General features: G+C 39.4%; 1 protein-coding gene across 1 annotated transcript; it reads left to right on the top strand.

The window, feature by feature from the left end:
- Positions 1-3,391: 3,391 nt before the first annotated feature.
- fbxo11b (F-box protein 11b) lies at positions 3,392-21,850 on the top strand. Its single transcript, XM_053639085.1, has 22 exons — positions 3,392-3,745; positions 6,382-6,509; positions 6,861-6,942; positions 7,605-7,749; positions 8,231-8,360; positions 8,523-8,606; positions 8,714-8,846; positions 8,940-9,046; positions 9,136-9,247; positions 9,542-9,648; positions 15,426-15,563; positions 15,668-15,885; positions 16,116-16,296; positions 16,459-16,581; positions 16,689-16,774; positions 16,911-16,987; positions 17,207-17,350; positions 17,458-17,568; positions 17,669-17,776; positions 17,860-17,968; positions 18,077-18,175; positions 18,287-21,850. Exons 1-22 carry the CDS (start codon positions 3,658-3,660, stop codon positions 18,414-18,416), a joined length of 2,640 nt encoding a protein of 879 aa, XP_053495060.1. The 5' UTR covers positions 3,392-3,657; the 3' UTR covers positions 18,417-21,850.
- The last annotated feature ends 578 nt before the right edge of the window (positions 21,851-22,428 follow it).

Genomic DNA, 22,428 nt, shown 5'->3' with positions numbered 1-22,428 from the left:
CCAAAGATCATCAGTGTGATCCATCAATCCTCAGTGTGTTATGCTTTTATGCTGCTTCTGTAAGGGTCTGTAAACTTTTCAGTCACAGATTGATATCGCAGACTGATAAAGATTCACTTCATTGTCCATCAAAGGAATGGAAATATGTATTTTTGTTCAAAACATACCAAACACAATAGACACTGCTCCCAGCACCCCAATGACCTCAACGCAGAATAATCCATTGATTAACTCCTATGGGAAGCTTTGGCCCACAGCATCAGGGTTCGCAGTGTGATCTTAAGCTTGGGGTACTGTCTGTGCAGAGCTTTATATGTTGTATATGCAAGTTTCCTCTGGTTCTCTGGCTTTCTCACAAAAACGTGCTGGTAGGTGGCTCAGTGAGTTGGCCATGAGTGTGAATACATGTAAATGTAAGCGTGCATGCATACATTGAGGGTGTATTCTCACCTCACACCCACTAATCCTGAGATAGGCTCCAAATCCACTAACCCTGATTCTGATAAAGCTGTAACTGAAGATGAATGAATGAAACCCTTAAGAGTTAACTAAAAGAATACAAGCATTACAATACAACAATGCATATATTTATTTTTAAAAAAAATATGCTATATATATATATATATGTGTGTATGTATGTGTGTATATATATATGTGTATGTGTGTATATATATGTATATATATATATGTGTGTGTGTATATATGTGTGTATGTATATATATATATATATATATATATATATATATATATATATATATATATATGAAAAGACATGGTTGAGATACTGTTGTGTATCATGGAAAAGTTATCTTTGGAACTTTCATATATTCTTGATTCATTACACATAAAGTGAAATATTTGTTTTAATTTGGATGATCACGGCTTACAGCTCATGGAAATCAAAAATCCAGTATCTCAAAATATTAGAATAAAGAATTTATAATACAGAAATGTCGACCTGAGAAGAGCTCTAATCAGCTAATTAACTCAAAACACCTGCAAAGGTTTCCCGAGCCTTTAATCTCTCAGTCTGGTTCAGTACACACAACCACAATCATGGGGAAGATGAAAGTAAATTTTGCATTTCATTTGGAAATCAAGGTCCCAGAGTCTGGAGAAAGAGTGGAGAGGAACAGAATCAAAGGTGCTTGAAGTCCAGTGTGAAGTTTCCACAGTCAGTGATGATTTGGGGTGCCATGTCATCTGCTGGTGTCAGTCCACTGTGTTTTCTCGAGTCGAGAGTCGATGCAGCGTCTACCAGGAGATTTTAGAGCACTTCCTGCTTCCATCTGCTGACAAGCTTTATGGAGATGCTGATTTCCTTTTCCGGCAGGACTTTCAACCTGCCCACAGTGCCAAAACTACTAGTAACTGCTTTACTGATCGTGGTATTACTGTGCTTGACTGGCCAGCCAACTCGCCTGACCTGAACCCCATAGAGAATCTGAGAGACACCAGACCCAACAATACAGACGAGCTGTAGGCTGCGATCAAAGCAACCTGGACTTCCGGAACACCTCGGCAGTGCCACAGGCTGGTTGCCTCCATGCCACGCCACATTTATGCATTAATTCATGCAAAAGGAGCCTTGACCACGTATTGAGTGAATAAATTAACATACTTTTCAAAAGGTTGACATTTCTGTATTATAATATGCTATTCCAATTCTAATATTTTGAGATATTGGATTTTTGATTTCCATGAGCTGTAAGCCGTAATCAAGATTAAAACAAAAAATGGCTGGAAATATTTCACTTTATGTGTAATGAATCTAGAATACATGAAAGTTCCACTTTTTGAATTAATTACGAAAAAAAATCTAAGTTTCCACAATATTCTTCTTTTTTTTTTTTAGATGCACCTGTGTATATATGATTTTTTTTCACAATACTTTACAAATATCACAGTGTTTAGTTTTACTCAGGCATTGTGAAACAATTACCACCAAAACAGATTTTTAACATTCATAACAAGTTTAAACATGTAGCGGAGGGAAAATTAAACAATTGGACAAAAAATTGAGCCATAGTGAAAATATGGTGCAGTATACCACTGCCACCTCACAGCTCCAGGGCCCCTGATTTGATCCTGAACTCAGTTACTGTCTGTGCAGTTTTGAGTGTTCTCTTGGTGTCTCCTGTGTGGATTTCCTCCAGGTTCTCCAGTTTCTTCCAACCTCCAAAACAAAACAAAACACAAACAAACAAAAAAACCCACAATGTGCCAGAAGTGGAGTGGCTATGCTAAATTGCTCCTAGGCATTAATGTTATGTTTGGGTGCATTGGTGTCCAGTTCTGGATGTATTTCTGCCTCATGTCTAGTGTTTATAGGTTATAACATTTAGGAATAAATTAAGTAGTAAATTTAAGAAAATTATGTAATGGGGACCCTGCTGAAAAATGTATAGAAACCCTCATAGAATGTGTAATGGTTTTAATTGTTATAATGGGAATAGTATTGGTTTTAATGGAAACTGTAATGGTCCCTGTGGGTCTCTACTGGTAATTTGTTGCCTTCTATTGGTTGCCTTCTATTGGATACCATCCATCCATCCATCCATTTTCTAACCTGGAGCCTATCCCAGGGAGCATCGGGCACAAGGCAAGGTACACCCTGGACGGGGTGCCAATCCATCGCAGGTGCACAATCACATACACATTCACACACCACGAACACTTTGGACATGCCAATCAGCCTACCATGCATGGAGGAAACCGGAGTACCCAGAGGAAACCCCCGCAGCACGGGGAGAACATGCAAACTCTGCACACACAGGGCAGCAGCGGTAATTGAACCCCCAACCCTGCAGGTGTGAGGTGAACGTGCTAACCACTAAGCCACCGTGCCCCGTGTGGATCCCATTAAAGACCAATATTGGTAATGGCAGTACTTTTAATGGTTAGCTGATGGTTTGTAATGGTATTTATAGTGGAAACTGTATTGTTTTTTTAAATTATTTTTTCCAGCAGGAGATTGATAAATTAACTACATAACTAGATTACTTGATAGCAGCGATACACCTTATAATGCTGACAATACTCAAAATAAAAAGTGTAACTCGATACTAGTATATCGCGGTAATCATATATTGTCATATCGCGCATTCTTGTAGGAAGATTTTAAAAGAAAGTAACAACTGACGTGATTTTAATCACGTATGCATACGTGTGCCTCGAGCATTTTAAAGTAACGTGATGCATATCATTACCCTCTGTGATATTCAGGGATGTTTATTTAGATGCTACAGAAGAGAAGAGAAGAGGGATAGAGGATGCACAGTGTAATTTGGAGCGTGAGCGGATGCAGTGTGTGTGTTTCATTGGTGAATAGAGGGATCCCTTGTGATGTCCTCCCCCTCCTTCCTTCTCTCTCTCTCTCGTGCGCGCGCGCTGTCTGTGAGTGCGTTAGCGTTAATGGCTCCTCCTGCGCGCGAGAGAGACGCCGAGCTCCAGCACCGAGCAGCACAGGGGGAGCTGTCCCAACACCCCGAAAAGGGAAAAAAACTCGCTCTCCGTCAGCGAAATTTGAAGTGTTTACGCAGTTGAGTTGGTTAATTTGAAACCGAGGACCCCCATGTTAACGACGGAAGGCGAACGTTAGAGGAAAGCGTTGTGAGTTTTTGAAATAAACAACAAAAAAAATAATCAACTCGCCAAATGAACTCCGTCAGAGCGACCAACAGAAGACCCAGGCGAGTATCGAGGCCGCGCCCGGTGCAGCCCGAGAGGAACAACGGCGAAAGAGGTGAGACGCGTTAAACACGCCACCACATAACCACGCTATCACAGTTTTACAATCTTCTCACGCAGACGCGTCGGCGTGTTTTTACCCGAGCCGACTGTCCGAAAGCCTCGAAGAGTAAGTGAGACGCCTCAGCAGGAAACGTCGAGGCTTATACAAACCGCGCCGTACAGGCCAGGCCAGGCCGCGCTTTGTTTAGTCTTACAAATATTAGCTTCGCGGCTAACTCTGGGTTTAGACCTAAAACTCAGAGTTATTGTTAAGTTCTCGGACGTCCAATTAAGCAAACAAGTCCGTTTTTGACATGTATACTAAACAGCGTGTTTTATTGCTCATGTAACATAACAAAAACTTGTGTTTGGACATTAAATCTGTGTTGCGCAGCTGGTTAGCTAGCTAGCCGGTGGGCTGCCATTTTGAAGGGGGGGGGTGTATGTGTAGTAATAGCTAAAGCTAGCTAGCTAGTTTGCTGGCTAACTATCTATCTATCTATGTATGTATGTATGTATGTATGTATGCATCTACACAGAGTCAGGCTTGTCAGGTAAACAAAATACCCAGCTGAATGTTACAGTAAAGACGGAAGTGTACACGGTGTGTGTGTGAAGCTGTGACGACTGGGTGGGTTGCAGCATTGTTTAAATTCTCCGTTTTATTTCAAACAGATTACACAGTAGCTAGCTAGCTCGGTGAGTAATTAAGCTAACTAGCTACCAGCGACTACGCAGTTGGGTTCACGCTGAAGCAGTGTGGGGGGTGAAAAAATAATTGCTCGTGTTTCAGGATTGCATTTGTTTATGTTGGGTAACTGTCAAGCCAGCCAGTGTTGGTATTAAGGTTCGTGTCAACAGTAGGTAGCTAACTGGAAACGCCATGGTTTCACTAAACATCTCGGTCGACAAGGCCCTGGTTTGCTTGCAGCTGTAGACTACTTTATGTGGGGTGATCATCGGTTTAACCCTTTACAGCCAACGTGTTTCGTCGTCTGGTGGGTGTTTTTTGTGGCTTGGGTTGCCCACAAACACGTAAGCAGGAAGGTACACCTCTGTGGGTATTGTTGGTCTTTGTATTGGGCTTGTCAGGTTATGGATAGTTGATTGCAAGGGCTGTGTTGAGCTGATCAGTCAGTTGTTGTCAGTCAGTAATTCATAGTCCATTATTATTAGAAATCATGCTGTATGTCTGTTGTGCATGCACTGTTTTTTCCTGTTTGTGCATGTGATGAGTGAAAAATCAGATTTCATGTTCTTTAATAAGTATGCATTGATCCAGCAGTGAGTGTCATGTCTGATATTGTCCTCTGAAACACTGTGTTGGTTTCAGATCGGTTTGTATTCTGTGAACATGTGTTGTTAACTTGCACTACACAGGGCACCAACTGTACTAAAGAATATTGTTATCATGCCTGTGATGTTTCGCATAACTTGGCAGCTGAAGCTTGCCGAGCCTCAGCTATTTTCCTGTAAGGATATAGACCATATATATATATATATATCAGATATCCACAGGTACTCATTTCTGATAGCAGTTAATGTGTTGTTTTTAAAAAAATTAATATATCAGTATCATACAGGCTCCGTGTGCAGGTGTTGATTCATTCATCTCGACAAATACAAACATGTCACATGTGAATCCAATCCAGTAGTCAAATATATCCTATGCTGTGTTGTATAGCCGTAAATCTGCCACCATGTTGCTTTTTACAGAAGAACAGGACCTTCAGATCTGTCTATCCATCTATCTATCCATCCATCCATCAGTATTGAGAAACCCAGTTTACTGTTGGAAATGTAATGGCATGGAGTCTTCACTTCTTAAAATCAGAAGAGTGAGCATTTTGATGTCTTGTCACCACTTGGCAGTGATTAGATCTGCAGTTGAAGTACACAAGACAAGACTTGTTTATTTTTGTTTATCTTCAAATTTTGGATGTTGTCTCCAGGTACCAATTGTGCAGTAGGGAGGAACAGACTGTAGACCTCTCAGGTGATGAGTACACCAGGTAGGTAGGGCATTCACACACAGAGGTGATGAACAGGTAGGGATTCTGCAGTGCAGGTGCAGTACAATGCAAAAAAAAAAAAAAAAGCTGCACATTTAGCAGGGTATTAGGGTTAAGATACAAGTTGATGGACAGTCCTATCTAATTTGCAGAAGATCAATTATAAGGTCTTATTGTGAGTTTATTTTTATTATTTTTTTGTGATTTTTGGTAGGTGTAAACACAGAACATCAAGTCTGCCACTGTAGATGAAGTAATGCGATTCCTAACGCTAGCCCTTTGCATTTAGACCAGTGGTTTTTCTTGTAGGCTTTGGAGGAGTTAGCTGCGAGCGTGCATCTGTTTTTACTTGTCTCTCCTGCTCTGTTATGGCTAATTTAGTTTTGACTTTTTGACTAGTGTTGGCTTCTCAGTAACCGTGAGTTTGGCGGTGACATTTTCCCAAGGGGGACAGCTTTATTAAAGGGGTTACTCATCCCAAGGAATCCTTCCCCCCCCCACTGAAATCACCCAGAAAGAGGAAAATATATACTATAATTATACAGCATAGCTGTGGAGGGTGAGAGGTCCTACTGTAGAATGTGAAATGCAAAGCTGATTGAGGTTTTTCTTCTTCTTTTGTCCCTCCTCTTTGCAGATGAGGACGTCCCTGCAGATATGGTTGCAGAAGAATCTGGTCCAGGAGCTCAAAACAGTCCGTACCAACTCCGCAGAAAGTCCTTGTTGCCTAAGAGAACCACGTGTCCCACAAAAAGCAGTATGGAGGTAACAGTCAGCCGGGGAAATAACCAACACATGTCACATATGTATCAATACATTTTGTTGTGCTCTTTTAAACACATTGAAGGAGACCGTGAAATGAAAATCATAAGTTGCGGGCTTGGTGCTTACATATAGGTAGCAGGGTTTATTTTTTTGGGGGGGCGGGGGGGTGCATGATGTCATTGGTTAAAATAATTTTTGCCTGCATGTGAATGGTGGCATAGTTAAAAATCAGATCACACTTGGAGCTGAACAAAAGTTACAGTATTTAAAAAGGAGATTTAGTAACGTAGGAGATTTGAAACATTTCGTGTCAGCATTGATTTCAGATTGTCTTTACATTCCTATTTGCAGGGAGCCTCCACTTCAGCAACAGAAACCTTTGGTCACAGAGCAAAACGTGCCCGGGTGTCAGGGAAGTCCCAAGACCTTCCAGGTGAGTGAAGAAACATGTAAAGACTTTCATTTGTCTGAAAATATAGATGTCAAAGCATTTCACAGGGGATGGACACCTGAGGGAAAAAAATTCCAAAGACCCTTACTAGTCTTAATTAATGAACAACTTCTAGGCAGTATGCAGAATACCTTCAAATGTCTGTACTGTCCTTGGTCTGGTAAATTCACCTGTGCGTTACATTGTTTTCCTAACAGTGATTGTCATTTAATGTCTATAGGCATGTAGATTTAGTATGTTACAGTTGTGAAAGAGAGGAATGTACAGTGTTTATCACACCTCCCAAATGATAAATGACAAAACACCCTCTTACTGTCAGATTCTACAAGTTTTGGGAGGGGGGTTTTTTCCCCCTGAAAGAATATGCATTAATACTGGCACAGGGATACTGGCACAGATTTCTCATTGTGAATTCCAGGAAGTGCTGGTCTCTGCAGTTTTGCCCATTAACCGCTTGATGCTCAGTGGTTTTAACAGCATTAAGCCGTGGACTGTTCTGTTTCTGTTTCATGTACGGCGTGTCTTATTTGAATTTCATAGATCGCAGGCATGTCAGTTGTTCTACATTAGCATAAATGAGGTAGGACAATAAAAGGACAGCAGCAGCACTCTAGTTTAATTTCTGTCCTATCTTATCCCTCTAGCTTCCCCTGCAGAACAGTATCTCCAAGAAAAGCTTCCAGATGAGGTGGTCCTGAAGATTTTTTCCTACCTGCTGGAGCAAGACCTGTGCCAGGCTGCTTGTGTCTGCAAGCGCTTTAGTGAGCTAGCTAACGACCCTATTCTCTGGTAAGCAGTCGATTTTTGGACTTTTTCATTTTTATAGGTAATCTTCAGTCTGTGTTTTGTTGCTTTTAATAAGAAGCATTCCTGCGCATAGTATTTAACTCGCTGCATGAGTTAGGCTGTTTGTCACCCTTTGCAGTGCAGATCATGAAAGCTGTAATATGAAAATAAGCTAACAGACAAATTGCAACATTTTCGGTCACAGTATGATCTTCCAAAGGCATGTCTGTGGCTGTCGAATCATGAGATTAGTGTGATCACGGGAATATACTCATGTTTATACTCTACAGTACTAATTTGAATTAGATGTGTAAAAATAGTAATAAGGTTACTGTAAAGTGTTCACATAGTGAAGCATGATGTATTATTCAACTGATTTTTTTGTTTGTTAGTTAGGGTTGTCTATAAAGAACTTTATTGATTGTTGTATTTATTATTGAAGTTCCAGTTCATTTGGATTGTTGTTCCTTGATGTGTACCACAGGAAGAGATTGTACATGGAGGTGTTTGAATACACGCGGCCCATGATGCATCCAGAGCCAGGGAAATTCTACCAGATAAACCCTGAAGAATATGAGCAGCCGAACCCATGGAAGGAAAGCTTTCAGCAACTGGTATGATTATCTTATGAAATGTCCCTCGACATTTCTTTAAAAAAAAAAATGGAAGGAGGGATTTTCAATATCTGCCATTTGAGTCACAATTAAACAATGAACATGTTGCTTTCATGATTTTGAGGATATGCAATAATTAATTTTTTATATATATATAAACAGTATAAAGGTGCACATGTAAAGCCTGGCTTTGCAGAACATTTCTACAGCAATCCAGCCAGATACAAGGGCAGAGAGAATATGCTGGTATGAAATTCTTGTTGCTTTTTTCTGCTATTTGTTTCTAAAAAAAGATGGCTTGCTAATACCTTATATCTCTTATACCCAACCTAATGTTTTGATCTGGTTTGCAGTACTATGACACCATTGAGGATGCATTGGGAGGAGTTCAGGAGGCCCACTTTGATGGGCTGATCTTCGTTCATTCTGGAATCTACACAGACGAATGGATCTACATCGAGTCTCCCATTACGATGATCGGTGCAGGTGAGTCTGGTTTTTAACTAGAAGAATCCAAACGCGTTTCAGAAGCGTGCCGGATAATGCGCTTGAAATATTTTCTCCCCTTTTTTGTAACAGCTCCTGGAAAAGTAGCTGATAAAGTTGTTATTGAGAACACTAGAGATTCAACATTTGTGTTTATGGAGGGTTCAGAAGATGCATATGTAGGTTACATGACCATTCGGGTAAGTCCTGAATATCCCTCCCAAGTATTTAAGCCTTTGAAGTCTAACTGTGGTGACAGGATGACAAAATATTTTTGTTTCACACACAGTTCAACCCTGATGATAAATCAGCCCAGCATCACAATGCACACCACTGCCTGGAGATTACAGTGAACTGCAGCCCGAATATTGACCACTGCATTATCCGCAGCACCTGCACAGGTATCCTCACATCTAAATGTGTTTTATTCTTTATTAACCCAACGTTTTATCCCTTTTTTTTTTCAGAATGTGATTGAATGTTCTTGCAAAAGAAATCTTTTGATTTGGAAGCTTGAAAAATGAACACATTTAATAGGCTCCTTGTGTTGGAGGAAATATCAAAATGTGCCTGATAAGTCACTGCTGTATTTTTTTTTTTTTTTTTATTCTAGACTCTTTGCATATTTTTTTTTTACTTGAGCTTCACTTGTCTGTGTACTTTACTTCATGGAGATTCTCTCTGTGGTTTTACAGTGGGGTCGGCGGTGTGTGTAAGTGGCCAAGGTGCATGTCCCACCATCAAGCACTGTAACATCAGTGACTGTGAAAATGTGGGGCTCTACATCACCGATCACGCGCAGGTAAGAGCCAGAGCAAAATCTGCAGTACCATACAAAGCTGGTTCTTGCTCCTTTTTTTTTTCCTCCTGGGTCATCCACAACAGTGTTATTCATGACGTCAACTATAATTGTTTCTTTACATCTCATTGAAAGGAAAACCGACACTTAACAACTCTCTGATCAATATTTATAACTGTGCAGTGGGCTATGTAGTGGTCACACTGGCTGTGTGTTTATTCTCTTTGATTTTTATTTCTTACTGCCTGCATGAGCGTAAGAACACCCAGCAGGATCTTGGTACTGATGCAGATGGCAATGGGTATTATCCCTTGTTTCATTTCTGCCTAAAGAGGCCAGCTCACCCACCTCCTCATGTCTACAGTCCGGCTCAGACTGACAGGGTTGCAAAGCCTCAACTTTTAATGATGATAGTACTCCATTAACACCAACGAGCTGGTGGTCCTCTAGACAGGGTTTGTACAAGGTGCTTGAAGTACTTGAATTTGGCTTTTTGATAATTTTAATACTGGAAAGCCTTGAAAATAGCCATTTTTTATTTAGTGGTACTTAAAAAGAGCTTGAGTTACAAAAAGTCAATAAATACAGAATCGTTAAAAAACTTGTGTTTATTTTCGATAGAACACGAATACAATCCTTTCACTTGATATGACACCCTGCTGTCGTCGTCCCCCCTTCTCCTACCGCTATTCGCTTACTCATTGTGACCAAGACGGCTCCAATCCACTTTTCGGACTCCTTTGGCCTTTTTTTAACAAACATTAGCTACTTTCCGTAGGAGAGAGTCACCAGTACTGCCCCGCGAGCATGAGATCTTGCTTTCCCATCGCAGGTACACCTCTCTCTGGAGCTACTCTGTTCAGTGAGGGAGAGGGAGAGAGGCACATTCAGTGTGAGAGAAAAAATGGGAGACATTCTGTCCCTTCTTTCACTTTCACTTGGAGTGATTATTTCACATGCAAATGTTGCCGACTTCCAGTGTTGAATAGCTACGCTACTAACTTAGCTACATTTTTTATTAGTGTGACAGTAGCTTTAAAAATAGGATAGTTTTTCCAGTAACGAGCAACCAATCACTACTTTTTTTTAATCCAGTTAAAACGGTGCTCTTCATTGCATATCTGCGGTACCCACTTGCTTCACAGGAATTAAGAGCCACACATGTACCAACTCATGTGGACAGGAATAGACCATCCAATGGACACGTAAAGCGACTAATCACAGTTTGTTGGGTGATGTATGGGGTGGGTAAATGATGATGATAATATAGTAAATTAACACAAGTTTATTCTCTGATACAGAGAATATTATTGGCACTTTGTTGTTAATAGGCAACACAATGTTTACATACAAATAAACTTAACGAATTATTTTCAGTGCATGCCGTGGAATTTATTTTATGTTCTGAATACAACTTCCTGGTTGTAGATCTCAACATCTCGTTTAAGGGTGCAGCAAGAAGAAAAAGTTCCTGTCTTAATTTATTATTTCCATGATTAATGAGTGGTTAAAAAAAAACCATGATGATGATTTTTTTTATTGTTATTATCATTGCATGTATTATTATTGGCTTATGGGAAGTATTGATTATTTATCCTTATTAATCATGATTGAGCAGGAGATGGTGTCTGATTCTGATAATGAGGAAACCATTTACCCGTGGGCTTTTTTGACGAAGTTCATGTGCCTTAAGGAATCAAATAATAACTTGTACACCTTTTTATACAGCTGCATCTAAAAAAAAAAGGAATATCATGGAAAAGTTCATTTTCCCCCCGTAATTTAATTAAAAAAGTGGAAATTTAGATAAAGTGAAATATTTCAAGCCTTTTTTTAATCTTGATTATGGCTTACAGCTCATGGAAATCAAAAATCCAGTATCTCAATTTTAGAATAAAGAATTTATAATACAGAAATGTCAACTTGAGAAGAGCTATAATCAGCTAATTAACTCGAAACACCTGCAAAGGTTTCCTGAGCCTTTAATCTCAGTCTGGTTCAGAATACACGACTACAATCATGGGGAAGATGAAAGTAAATTTTGGAAATCAAGGTCCCAGAGTCTGGAGGAAGAGTGGAGAGGCACAGAATCCAAGTTGCTTGAAGTCCAGTGTGAAGTTTCCACAGTCAGTGATGATTTGGGGTGCTATGTCATCTGCTGGTGTCGGTCTACTGTGTTTTCTCGAGTCGAGAGTCGATGCAGCGTCTACCAGGAGATTTTAGAGCACTTCCTGCTTCTATCTGCTGACAAACTTTATGGAGATGCTGATTTCCTTTTCCGGCAGGACTGTGAACCTGCCCACAGTTCCAAAACTACTAGTAAATGGTTTGCTGACCGTGGTATTACTGTGCTTGATTGGCCGACCAACTCGCCTGACCTGAACCCCATAGATAATCTTTGAGAGACGCCAGACCCAACAATACAGATGAGCTGAATGCCGCTATCAAAGCAACCTAGGCTTCTGTAACACCTCAGCAGTGCCACAGGCTGATTGCCTCCATGCCACACCACATTCATGCAGTAAGGGCCTGTTCACACCAGGATGTTTTTCATAGCGTGTTAAATGGTCTGTCTTTCACTGTGTTTGTGTTCACGCCGACGTGTTAAAGGCGGCGACAAGCTGAATGTGCAACTTCACTCCCTGACAGTAGGTGGCGCTTAACGAAACGCAGAAATACCCCGGTACACAAGGTGGTGCTGCACAGCTTTCCGTTTCTGACACCTGCTCATCACTGAGAAGAAGAAGAGAGCCAGCATTTATCCGTTCACCCCCTTTTTTTTTTTTTTTTTTTTTTTTTTTTTTCTTTTTTTTTTTTTGGCAGACTTGCTAAAGCATGTATGTACCTTTTGCAAAATGTAAGGTCTTTGGTGATTTGGTCACTGCAACAAATACTTATTTAAAGCTAGATCCTTAAAGTTCTCATTTTAAACAGTATCCTCTTTTTAAATAAGTAATGATTTGAATTATATCAGTCACAGCAATAGCATTGACATACTTATGGGAAGACACAGATTTTGGGGGGGTTGGGTATAAGGCAACTATTGTAGTGCCCAAAAATGTTAATGTTGCTGCAGTGATCCTGTCTTTTTTTTGGTCAATATGATAATACAACGACTATAATAAAGGAGCTCTTAGCTATTTGAATAAGAGATCAAGAATACATATATGCATATATACACCTGGTGCAAAATAAATACAATGGACTATCAATCAGCATATCATCATTTTGCAGGAGAGAGGCAAAGAAACAAACAATGCTATTTAGTGTAGAAAATAACACTGAAAGAATTAAATTGATCATTTATAATATACGCTTGCAGTTCAGTGTCATCAAAAAAAAAATAGACACAACAGAATAAATACACCTAAATAGTATTTAGTGTGTGATTTTGAATGTGTTGCCTTCAAAAGACACCTCGTTTGTGTGTAGGCAGAAAGATTTATTAGCAGTGAGCATTTTATGTAGGGTATGTCACTTATGCACTCTCTCACTAAAATGGTGGGTGCTGGCATCTTTGTTTTCAAGGCAGTTTTTATGTACTTGAGCGCCATCAAGTCATACTTCTATGTAACTTCAACTTCTCTGGGCACCTGAACAAAAGCGCAAATCTCATTGGTCGGCCAGTTTTTGACGCAGTGAGGCAACCCCCAATGTTAAAAAAAAAAAAAAAAAACAAAAAAAAACCTTGACGCCACACGTTTTACGCCTGGGTGTGTACACTCATTGACGCTCTCATTCAGCGTTAAACGGACCGTTTTTCGCGCTGTGAATCGTCCTGGTGTGAACAGGGCTTAATTTGTGCCAAGTATTGAGTGCATAAATTAGCATGCTTTTCAGAAGGTTGGCGTTTCTGTATTATAAATTCTTTATTCTAATATTTTCAAATACTGCATTTTTGATTAGGTATAAGCTGTAGCCAAGATTAAAACAAAAGAAAGTTTTAAATATTTCACTTTCTGTAATGAATCTGGAATATATGAAAGTTCCACTTTTTGAATTAAATTACAGAAAAATGTTTTCCACACTTGTATGTAACCTTTGCGAATCAAAAATTAAACTACTGTGTCCAATATGCCGATTATAATGCAACGTTCAAGGCTTCAAGCGCAAATTTAAGGACGTGATTGTCAAATAGTCTAATGTGCATATTATAAATTCATAATTGTTTAATTTCTTTATGCAGAATTATACACAGTTCTTCGAGTAGCTAGCTTCCTCAACACTGCCGACATCACCGTGCAGCCGTTGTTTTTAACTCGTGCATGTGGTGATTTTGTCAGACGATGCTGCGGTTATAAAATCAGGATTTTAGCAGAGCAGCAGAATGGAAGTGACTGCTGGTTAATGTGAAGTCTCTTAACGCGCCACGTGTTAGCCACTATTTCATACTCGTTCCGTTGTCTGACACCAGAAACAGAAAAATATGTAAATGCTATTATTATTATTAAAAAATATGCTAATCTGCTCATGACACCATTTAGTGACTTTCCATTGAAAGTTGTTGGTATATTGACGTTATGGTGAAGATGAAACGGTACATGGGAAATGCAAATTTACTCCAGCATCTCTGGGAAAGGTGCCATATAAAAATGGTTGTTTTACTACTAATATTTATTTTTTTTATTTTAAAAGTAGAAAAGAATGTTTGTTTGACAACTTTTGTATAGTCCTTGAAAACAACAAAATCAGTGCGTGAAAAGTCCTGGAATTTTATTCTGAAGCATCTGTACGAACCCTGTGTGGATCACTAACTAGCTGAGCCGAGTTGGTTCTGACCTTGCTCCTTAACTACAACAGGGCAACTGTGCTGTCGCTGCATTGCATTCTGGAACTTATCGTCCAACTTTGACGCAAACTTATAACACTTGTCTTTTGAGATCATTGGAAATATTTGTGGAAATATTAAAGGTGTTTTTCTTTAAGTGAACAAAAAAGATGGAAATGGTTTAGGTTTGAAATATGCTAAATTAAATGTTCTTTTCTGTTTTTGAAGAGGAGGTGCTCACCCGCATGGAATATTAGCATAATGTGTAGAAATTAATACATTCCTCAGCATTCATATGCATAGAAACTAAAAGACTGTTGTCTAAAGGTTTCATACAACACTATCCCACAGTCAACCAGTCAGTCAATTCACAGCCTTATTCCTACATGGCTGTTTCTATGCCCCACATGGTTTAATACCCGATCTGCTGAAATAAGATGGCTACACAGGTACTGCGTTAATGTGGTGCTGTGTAATGCAGTCTGGAGCCAACACAACAGGACTCACAGGTCCTATGTTTGTCCCAGGCTTGAAGCTGGTAAAAATGAACTGCTTTATTTGTGCAGCACTTTCACTATTAGTCATGGCAGTAACATGGCTTGTGTCGTGAATTCACAAGTCTGGTATGGTTCCCAGACTTGTAGATGACCGCAGTATTTACTCTTATTCAAGGGAGCCCTCTTGTGGACTCACAAGGTTTAAGCAATAAGCGTTTCCTTATACCTATTATATAACTAGGCAATACTGAAGAACATTAACAGCTAATGTAACACTGTATTGCTGCTGTGTAGTTACACACAACTACATGTGTGGGTAAGATCCCTGTTTAAAACCAGTGTTTTTCTTACAATGACGTGCATGAATGCTGAAAGTCAAAATAGACATTTTACCAAATATATCAGCAAAATAACATCTGGTTATATAGGATAGTGAACACTTTTACAATTATAAGCTGTGCTGGGGCCAGCAGTGGAGAACTGGCGTCGTAATTGGGTTTGTTTGACATTTCTAGGGCATTTATGAAGATAATGAAATCTCCAACAATGCATTAGCGGGGATCTGGGTGAAAAACCATGGCAACCCCATCATCAGGAGGAACCATATCCATCATGGCCGAGATGTTGGCGTGTTCACGTTTGACCATGGCATGGTAGGATCAAGGCTCCATTTTGACTTTATGATCTCATTGTGCTCTACCAGCCATTAAGTGAAGACTTTGTTGTTTTTTTTTTTTTTTTTGGTCTCCCTCTACAGGGCTACTTTGAGAGCTGCAACATCCACAGAAACAGAATTGCAGGTTTTGAGGTAAAGGCATATGCCAACCCCACAGTGGTGCGCTGTGAAATTCACCATGGCCAAACAGGGGGCATCTACGTCCACGAGAAGGGCCGGGGCCAGTTCATAGAGAATAAGATCTACGCTAATAACTTTGCTGGCGTGTGGATCACGTCAAACAGTGACCCAACCATTAGGTTAGTGTTCCTTACCTGTCCGTTTTTCTTTCTCCTTGGTGGGGTGTGAAACTTTAGGACAAGGTTGTCATCAGAGTTGTCTTATGTGTTCTGTAGATGTTCAAAACTCACTATAGTTTGGCTTGTGTGATGTATGTATTCAGATTAAATAATGGACAGGCTAAATTACAGATGCTTATTTTTGTCTTAACTTTTACAGTACTGAGTTATGCCTTGTATTTTACCTGCAGGGGTAATGCCATCTTCAATGGAAACCAAGGGGGTGTTTACATATTTGGTGATGGCAGAGGTCTCATAGAGGGCAATGATATTTATGGAAACGCCCTGGCTGGCATTCAGATCCGAACCAACAGCTGCCCTATAGTCAGACACAACAAGATACATGATGGACAGCATGGAGGAATCTATGTGGTGAGTGCAGATTTATTAATTAGGTATTTTTAGGGGGTTTTGTTTTAATTTTTTATATAGATTCAAATGACTTAGTTTTAATTGTTATCAAATGGCTGTAATTACATTCAACGTTTCCTGGTCTTGACTAATGATGTGTGTAACGCTCACACGTGTTTGTAGCACGAGAAGGGTCAGGGTGTTATTGAGGAGAATGAAGTATATAGCAACACTCTGGCTGGAGTGTGGGTGACCACAGGGAGCACGCCGGTGCTCCGGCGGAACAGGATACACAGTGGCAAACAGGTGGGGAGATCTTTCACCTTCTCCATCTCATGTTTTACTTTACTTTACTTTACTTTCTTTGCTTTTTATTACTTTCATTCTGACTTCTGAGTGATTTCTGTTCATAGGTTGGCGTGTATTTCTATGATAATGGTCATGGAGTATTGGAAGATAATGATATCTACAACCACATGTACTCTGGAGTACAAATCAGGTAATCAGGGTACTCAATCACTGAAGTTTGTGCCTGTTATATCAGTGTGTGTGTGTGAGGACTCCATTGCATCTGTTGCAAATATTTGTTAATTGCATACCTACAACATATTCAGTCCTTTTTCGTGTTGACGTAGAACTGGAAGCAACCCTAAGATTAGACGAAACAAAATCTGGGGAGGGCAGAATGGAGGCATTCTTGTTTACAACTCTGGTAAGTTTAATTATGTGGCACCGCCGTCCTCCATTAAAGCGCTTAATGGAGCTCTGAGCCCAAACTGGCCAATCCTAGTGTTTTTTGGGTTTTTTTCCCCTCTTTTGGTTGTATTAGAGCCGTGTCACTGCAGCTAAAGCAGTTATTTTTGGATTATGGATCTGCTTGTAATACAGAGGAACAGTGTTTAACATTTATGGCTTCCCCCCTCCCCCTCAGGATTGGGCTTTATTGAGGACAATGAGATATTTGACAACGCCATGGCAGGAGTATGGATCAAGACCGACAGCAACCCCACCCTACGCAGGAACAAGATCCATGATGGCCGGGATGGCGGTATCTGCATATTCAACGGCGGAAGGGGTAAGGCTCAAGAAAGTCTTTAGAAATGCGAATGAACAGCACTGTGGTTGGACCCAGTGTGATCTGATTATGGGTTTGGACACTGCTGTAAATGTTCCTGCATGCAGGATTGTTGGAGGAAAACGACATCTTCAGAAATGCCCAGGCTGGTGTCCTGATTAGTACCAACAGTCACCCAGTGTTGAGGAAGAACCGAATATTCGATGGCTTTGCTGCAGGTCAGTTGGCTGTTGTACGGTTTGCAAAACAGGTTTTTTTTTTTTTTTTTTTTTTTTGCTTCATGATCGCTTTCATTTATTTATCATTTCTTCTGTCTAGGTATCGAGATAACAAACCATGCTACAGCAACCTTAGAAGGCAATCAAATATTCAATAACAGATTTGGAGGTCTGTTTCTCGCCTCTGGTGTCAATGTCACGATGAAAGGTAATTATTGTTATTGAATGCCAAAACAGACATCTAATGCAACGCACGACATGTAATACAACTGTTCCTTGTTAATTCTTCAGACAACAAAATCATGAACAATCAGGATGCCATAGAGAAAGCTGTGAGCAGAGGTCAGTGCCTGTACAAGATTTCCAGTTACACCAGCTATCCCATGCACGATTTTTACAGGTACAGTAACTGGTGTGGTGATCACCTCATTGAAACGTGCCTGGAATTTTACTGAAGTTTACGGTGTACTCATGTCATTTCCTTTTTTTCTCTCTTTTGCGGATTCAGGTGCCACACCTGTAACACAACAGACAGAAATGCAATCTGTGTGAATTGTATTAAGAAGTGCCACCAAGGGCATGATGTCGAGTTTATACGACATGATAGGTTAGTCCTGCGGTTTCGTCGTTCATGATTAATACTATATTGATTTAAAACTTTAAAAAATAAATAAATAAAATGGTCTAATCCATTGCATGCCTGATCTAATCCACGTAGGTTTTTCTGTGACTGTGGTGCGGGAACCCTGTCAAACCCTTGCACATTAGCCGGAGAGCCGACACACGACACGGACACTCTGTATGACTCGGCACCTCCTATAGAGTCGAACACGTTACAACACAACTGAGGCTCAACCTGTTCTCCATCTCAGCACCCTGGTCTTTAATTTTATCCTGTCTACAAAGCAAGAGCTTCTATAACTTTGGTCTTGGTCATAGAAAGACTCTGCATACAAAATGACAGGACAACAAACTCTTTAGACTTGAATCAATTGTTGTACGGTAAAGGAAACCATTTTCGAGCGGAGACATGGGACTCCTTTGGATCTCTACCTGTTTGCTGGATAGAGATGTGTCTATATTGCTAAAAAAAAAAAAAAAGGGTTCTGATGCAAGCGGATGCGAGAGATTCCCTGTTCGTTTTCAGTTGGCTCTCCATCTGCAAAGAGTTATTAGTTGACTAAAGCTTTGGAAGAGTTAAGAGCTGCACAGAGAAGCAATATGTTGACTCAGGATTCTGGAGATTAAGAGAAGAGACGAAAGCGGCATCAACTTTCAGCAGAAGAATGACGGAAACGTCCGAACCGATAAGCCTGTGCAGTCTCTGATGCGTGCAGGTTCAGGTGAAGTTCTTTTGCAGTTTTGTACAGACGTAACAGTGGCCAGAAACACACAGCCGTCACCCCTCCCCCAGAGACGCTGCCTGGATAAGAGGGAGAGCCATGATGACATGGCTTCCTTGGCAACTGTTTCTAGGTAACAGATTTGCTGGTTATATGTATGGTATAAAAAAAAAAAAAATTTGAAAAAAATGTGGTTAGCACTTGCTTTTTTTTTCTTTTTTTCCCCCTTCCTTTTTTTTTTTAATTTTATTTTAAACGTTAATGTTATTCTGATCAACAAATATGATTTTAATGCTTTCTCATGTAGTTTTGTATTTTCAAGCAAAAATCTTACAGTATTTGAATGTCTTTTATTTTATTATATATTATAATTATTATTGTTATTAATATTTTCGTTAGCGCATGTTAGGCTTGTAATCATACTGTGTCTCAGCATATAAATTCTTTCTGTGAAAGAGGAATAGTGAAAAAAAAAAAAACAAGATTTGGAAAACACTACAATGTCCTCCAGCTATGGTTTTCGATAGGTAAGGTGAGAAGCGGGTGTCAGTGTGTGGTGGGTTTTTTTCTTTCTTTCTTTTTATTATTTATTTTTGTTTTCTTTTTTGTTTTTTAAATTCATTTTTATAGACTTCCTCTGGCTGTGACTCTTATAAAGCCTACGTGTGGTCCCAAAGCTCACAGTGTTTGCTTCACCTTTCACTGCCATTTAGACAAACAGGGACATTACACTTTTAGGTTTTTTTTGTTTGTTTGTTTTTTTGTTTTTTAATATAAATAAATGTCTGCCTAAACATTGGGGAAAGTGATTTCTAACCAGACTTTAAAGTGCTAATAAGGTCCCAAAGGAAATGGAAGTGTTTGTGAACACTGGAACAGTTATATTAATGTTTATGTGAAGTTCTCCTTCATTTACGCTTTTATTCTTGGCCATAGAGTTAATTTCATGGACAGCAATGAGTATATCTCCCAATTTTATTCAGATATATTTTTTTCTTTTGACCCATGGCCCATTCCGTGTCTGTTTTTGAGTGATGAATATAATTGAAAAGCATTGCTGGAGTTTGCCATGTTTTAAGGCCCTGGCCTCTTCAAAGCTGAAACACAAGTCTCTACGGCCTCATTGTCTTTTTGCCCCCTCTCTTCATCCCCCATCTCTGTGTAATGTGGTGACTGTGGCTTCTCATGCCGCCGCAATTGTATGCATGTACCATAACATCTAGACTTAATATATTGTGAAGTATTCAATAACCATTATGTAGATGCTAGTGTGAATTCAAAAAGGGTTTAATTTCCTAGAAAACAAAAGAAAAAGGAAACTGGTCATTTTTAAGAAAATAAACTTTATTAGATCAAGCCTCATTGCTTTATTTGTGTGAGAATTTACACTTTTGGTGTCAGATTTCGTTCATTAGTTTCAGTGTTTTAAAGGTTATTGTCCGTATTTTTTTTTTTTCTTTCTTTCTTCCCCCCAATAGCATTTGGGTCGTCAAAAAAAAAAAAAAAAAAAACAACCAAAAAAAAAAACAGCGTTCTCGGCATTCACACCACTGATGAGATGCTGCTTGCAGACTAGTTGAGTAAACCTAATATTCTGTTGCTTAATGAAAACATCCCAATCTAGGTTATGTGGTTTTATCAACCTTTGGCTTGTTGCTGCTTTACTGCCACTCTTCCATGCAAGTGTATTATGCCTATAAACATGCAGTTGTAAACATTTAAAAAAAAATTGAATTATTGGTCTGCTTTTAAGAGCATAATAAACATGGGTCAGAGTGAGATATTGTAAAATGTAGTACCATAATGGTTGCAGGTGTGGCCTGGCTGTAACTAGTCAATACTCTGAGCTGTCTTCGTACGCCAAGCAAATATTGTGAGAGCAAAGTCCTTAAATCCGCAATGCTCCACACTATTGGAGAATTTTACTGCAGCTTGGCTCAGAGGGTTTTGTCCTATCACTGATAAGACATCTAGGTCATTATTGACTCAATTCATAAAGCCCAGGCTTTCCTCAATACCCAGGTAAATATGGGTGTTCTCTGCGCAAACAAGCTAAACAAGGGCCCTTCAAATTCTACAACAGAGGCTGTGTTGACTGAGACCAGCTTGACGGTGGTGTGTTAGTCATCCTTCGGACACGCATACTATCAGTATTCATATAATGCCACAATCAAGATGATTTATAGCTTTTTAATCTCAGCTGTTTGTTTTTTTTTCCCCACCTCTTGATTTGGTACTTGAGAAGTTTTCCCTCGCTTGTGTAAATATCCATAACAATTTTAGCACGTGTGCTTGAATGATTTTTGGAAACCTGGTTTTATAGCCATCATGGGTCCATGCTGTGTGGCCTAAATTATTTAAAAAGAACAGGACATGACTTCAGGTTTCAAGGTTAACCGATATTTTGTCTGAACTTATTAGTGCCACTTCTTATTAGCACCTTTTTCCACATCAGAGTTTTAAAAATCATTTAATCTCTACATTAAAAGACTCCCATGAGGTCATAAACATGTTAAACAAAAAAAAAGAAAATGGACACCTGTGTCACTGGGTATTTTCTAATCACGTTGTGAGAAATTTATGCACTCCTGCCGTAGTTGGCATTCAAAGGTGTGTATGTGCATCAACATTTCACAGTGTCGTGGCATTCGCTTACATGTATGTACATTATTAACAGCCAGGACTTGTTCTTGATTGAATGACAACATGTTTTGTTTGCACATACTCTTGGCTTTGAGCTGCTTATCAGTCACTGTGTGCTCTGGTGGCACAGTGGTTTGGATATTAAAATAGTGTGTTTGAATGAAGCTCTTTAGAGTTGTTCAGAACATTTGAATAACAGTCTTCTATCTTTATGTCTACTGTTTATACACAATTTTTAGCTGATAAAAGTAATGAAGTACAATTAATTGTAAAAAAAAACAAAAACAAAAAAACAATTAATACATTCAAATATTAACAAAAATCATGAAATATTTAGCCTAGAAGACCAAACCTGTCCGAATAAGGATAATCTAAAGAGAGTGTGCAAATTACTTAACATGGTACCAATTAAGCTATCATAATCAACTGGATTGGATTGACTCTGGTTCTTTTTTATTTAATACATTCAGCAGCGCTGCTGATCTGTACTTATTACATGGGCAAGAAAATCTTGTGGTATTGGCATTAATCACGTTATCAGGTAAACCTACCACACAGATGCACTTTGTAGTAGTATAATTTGTCAGCCCTCCTCTACCCTATCCATAGTGCTGTATATTTCTCTTAATATTTTTACTGGCCACATTATTAGACTTCATCTTGAGGGTACACAATTTTTCCATATTGTGATTTTGGCCCTTCATTTGTGTTTGTTTGTGACAAAAGCACTTCTTTTGGCTGGATATATTCAGTTGGTGGACTGTTTCTCAGCCCAGCAGTGATAGTAAGGTGTTTAAAAATCCCAGCAATGCTGGCGCGCCTGATACATACATACCAGTACAACACTAATGCCCAGCTACCATGTCAGTGTCAC

Source organism: Ictalurus furcatus, chromosome 13 (genome assembly GCF_023375685.1).
Source record: "Ictalurus furcatus strain D&B chromosome 13, Billie_1.0, whole genome shotgun sequence".
Lineage (NCBI taxonomy): Eukaryota > Metazoa > Chordata > Actinopteri > Siluriformes > Ictaluridae > Ictalurus > Ictalurus furcatus.
Note: the sequence above shows the minus strand (reverse complement) of the source record. Positions and strands in the feature narration are given on the sequence as shown.

Coding starts and splice junctions, on each gene's coding strand:
- fbxo11b (XM_053639085.1), top strand. CDS start 3,658: ATGAACTCCGTCAGAGCGACCAACAGAAGACCCAGGCGAGTATCGAGG. Junction 7,750..8,230: donor GCTAACGACCCTATTCTCTG/GTAAGCAGTCGA, acceptor TGTGTACCACAG/GAAGAGATTGTACATGGAGG. Junction 16,775..16,910: donor TACTCTGGAGTACAAATCAG/GTAATCAGGGTA, acceptor GTGTTGACGTAG/AACTGGAAGCAACCCTAAGA.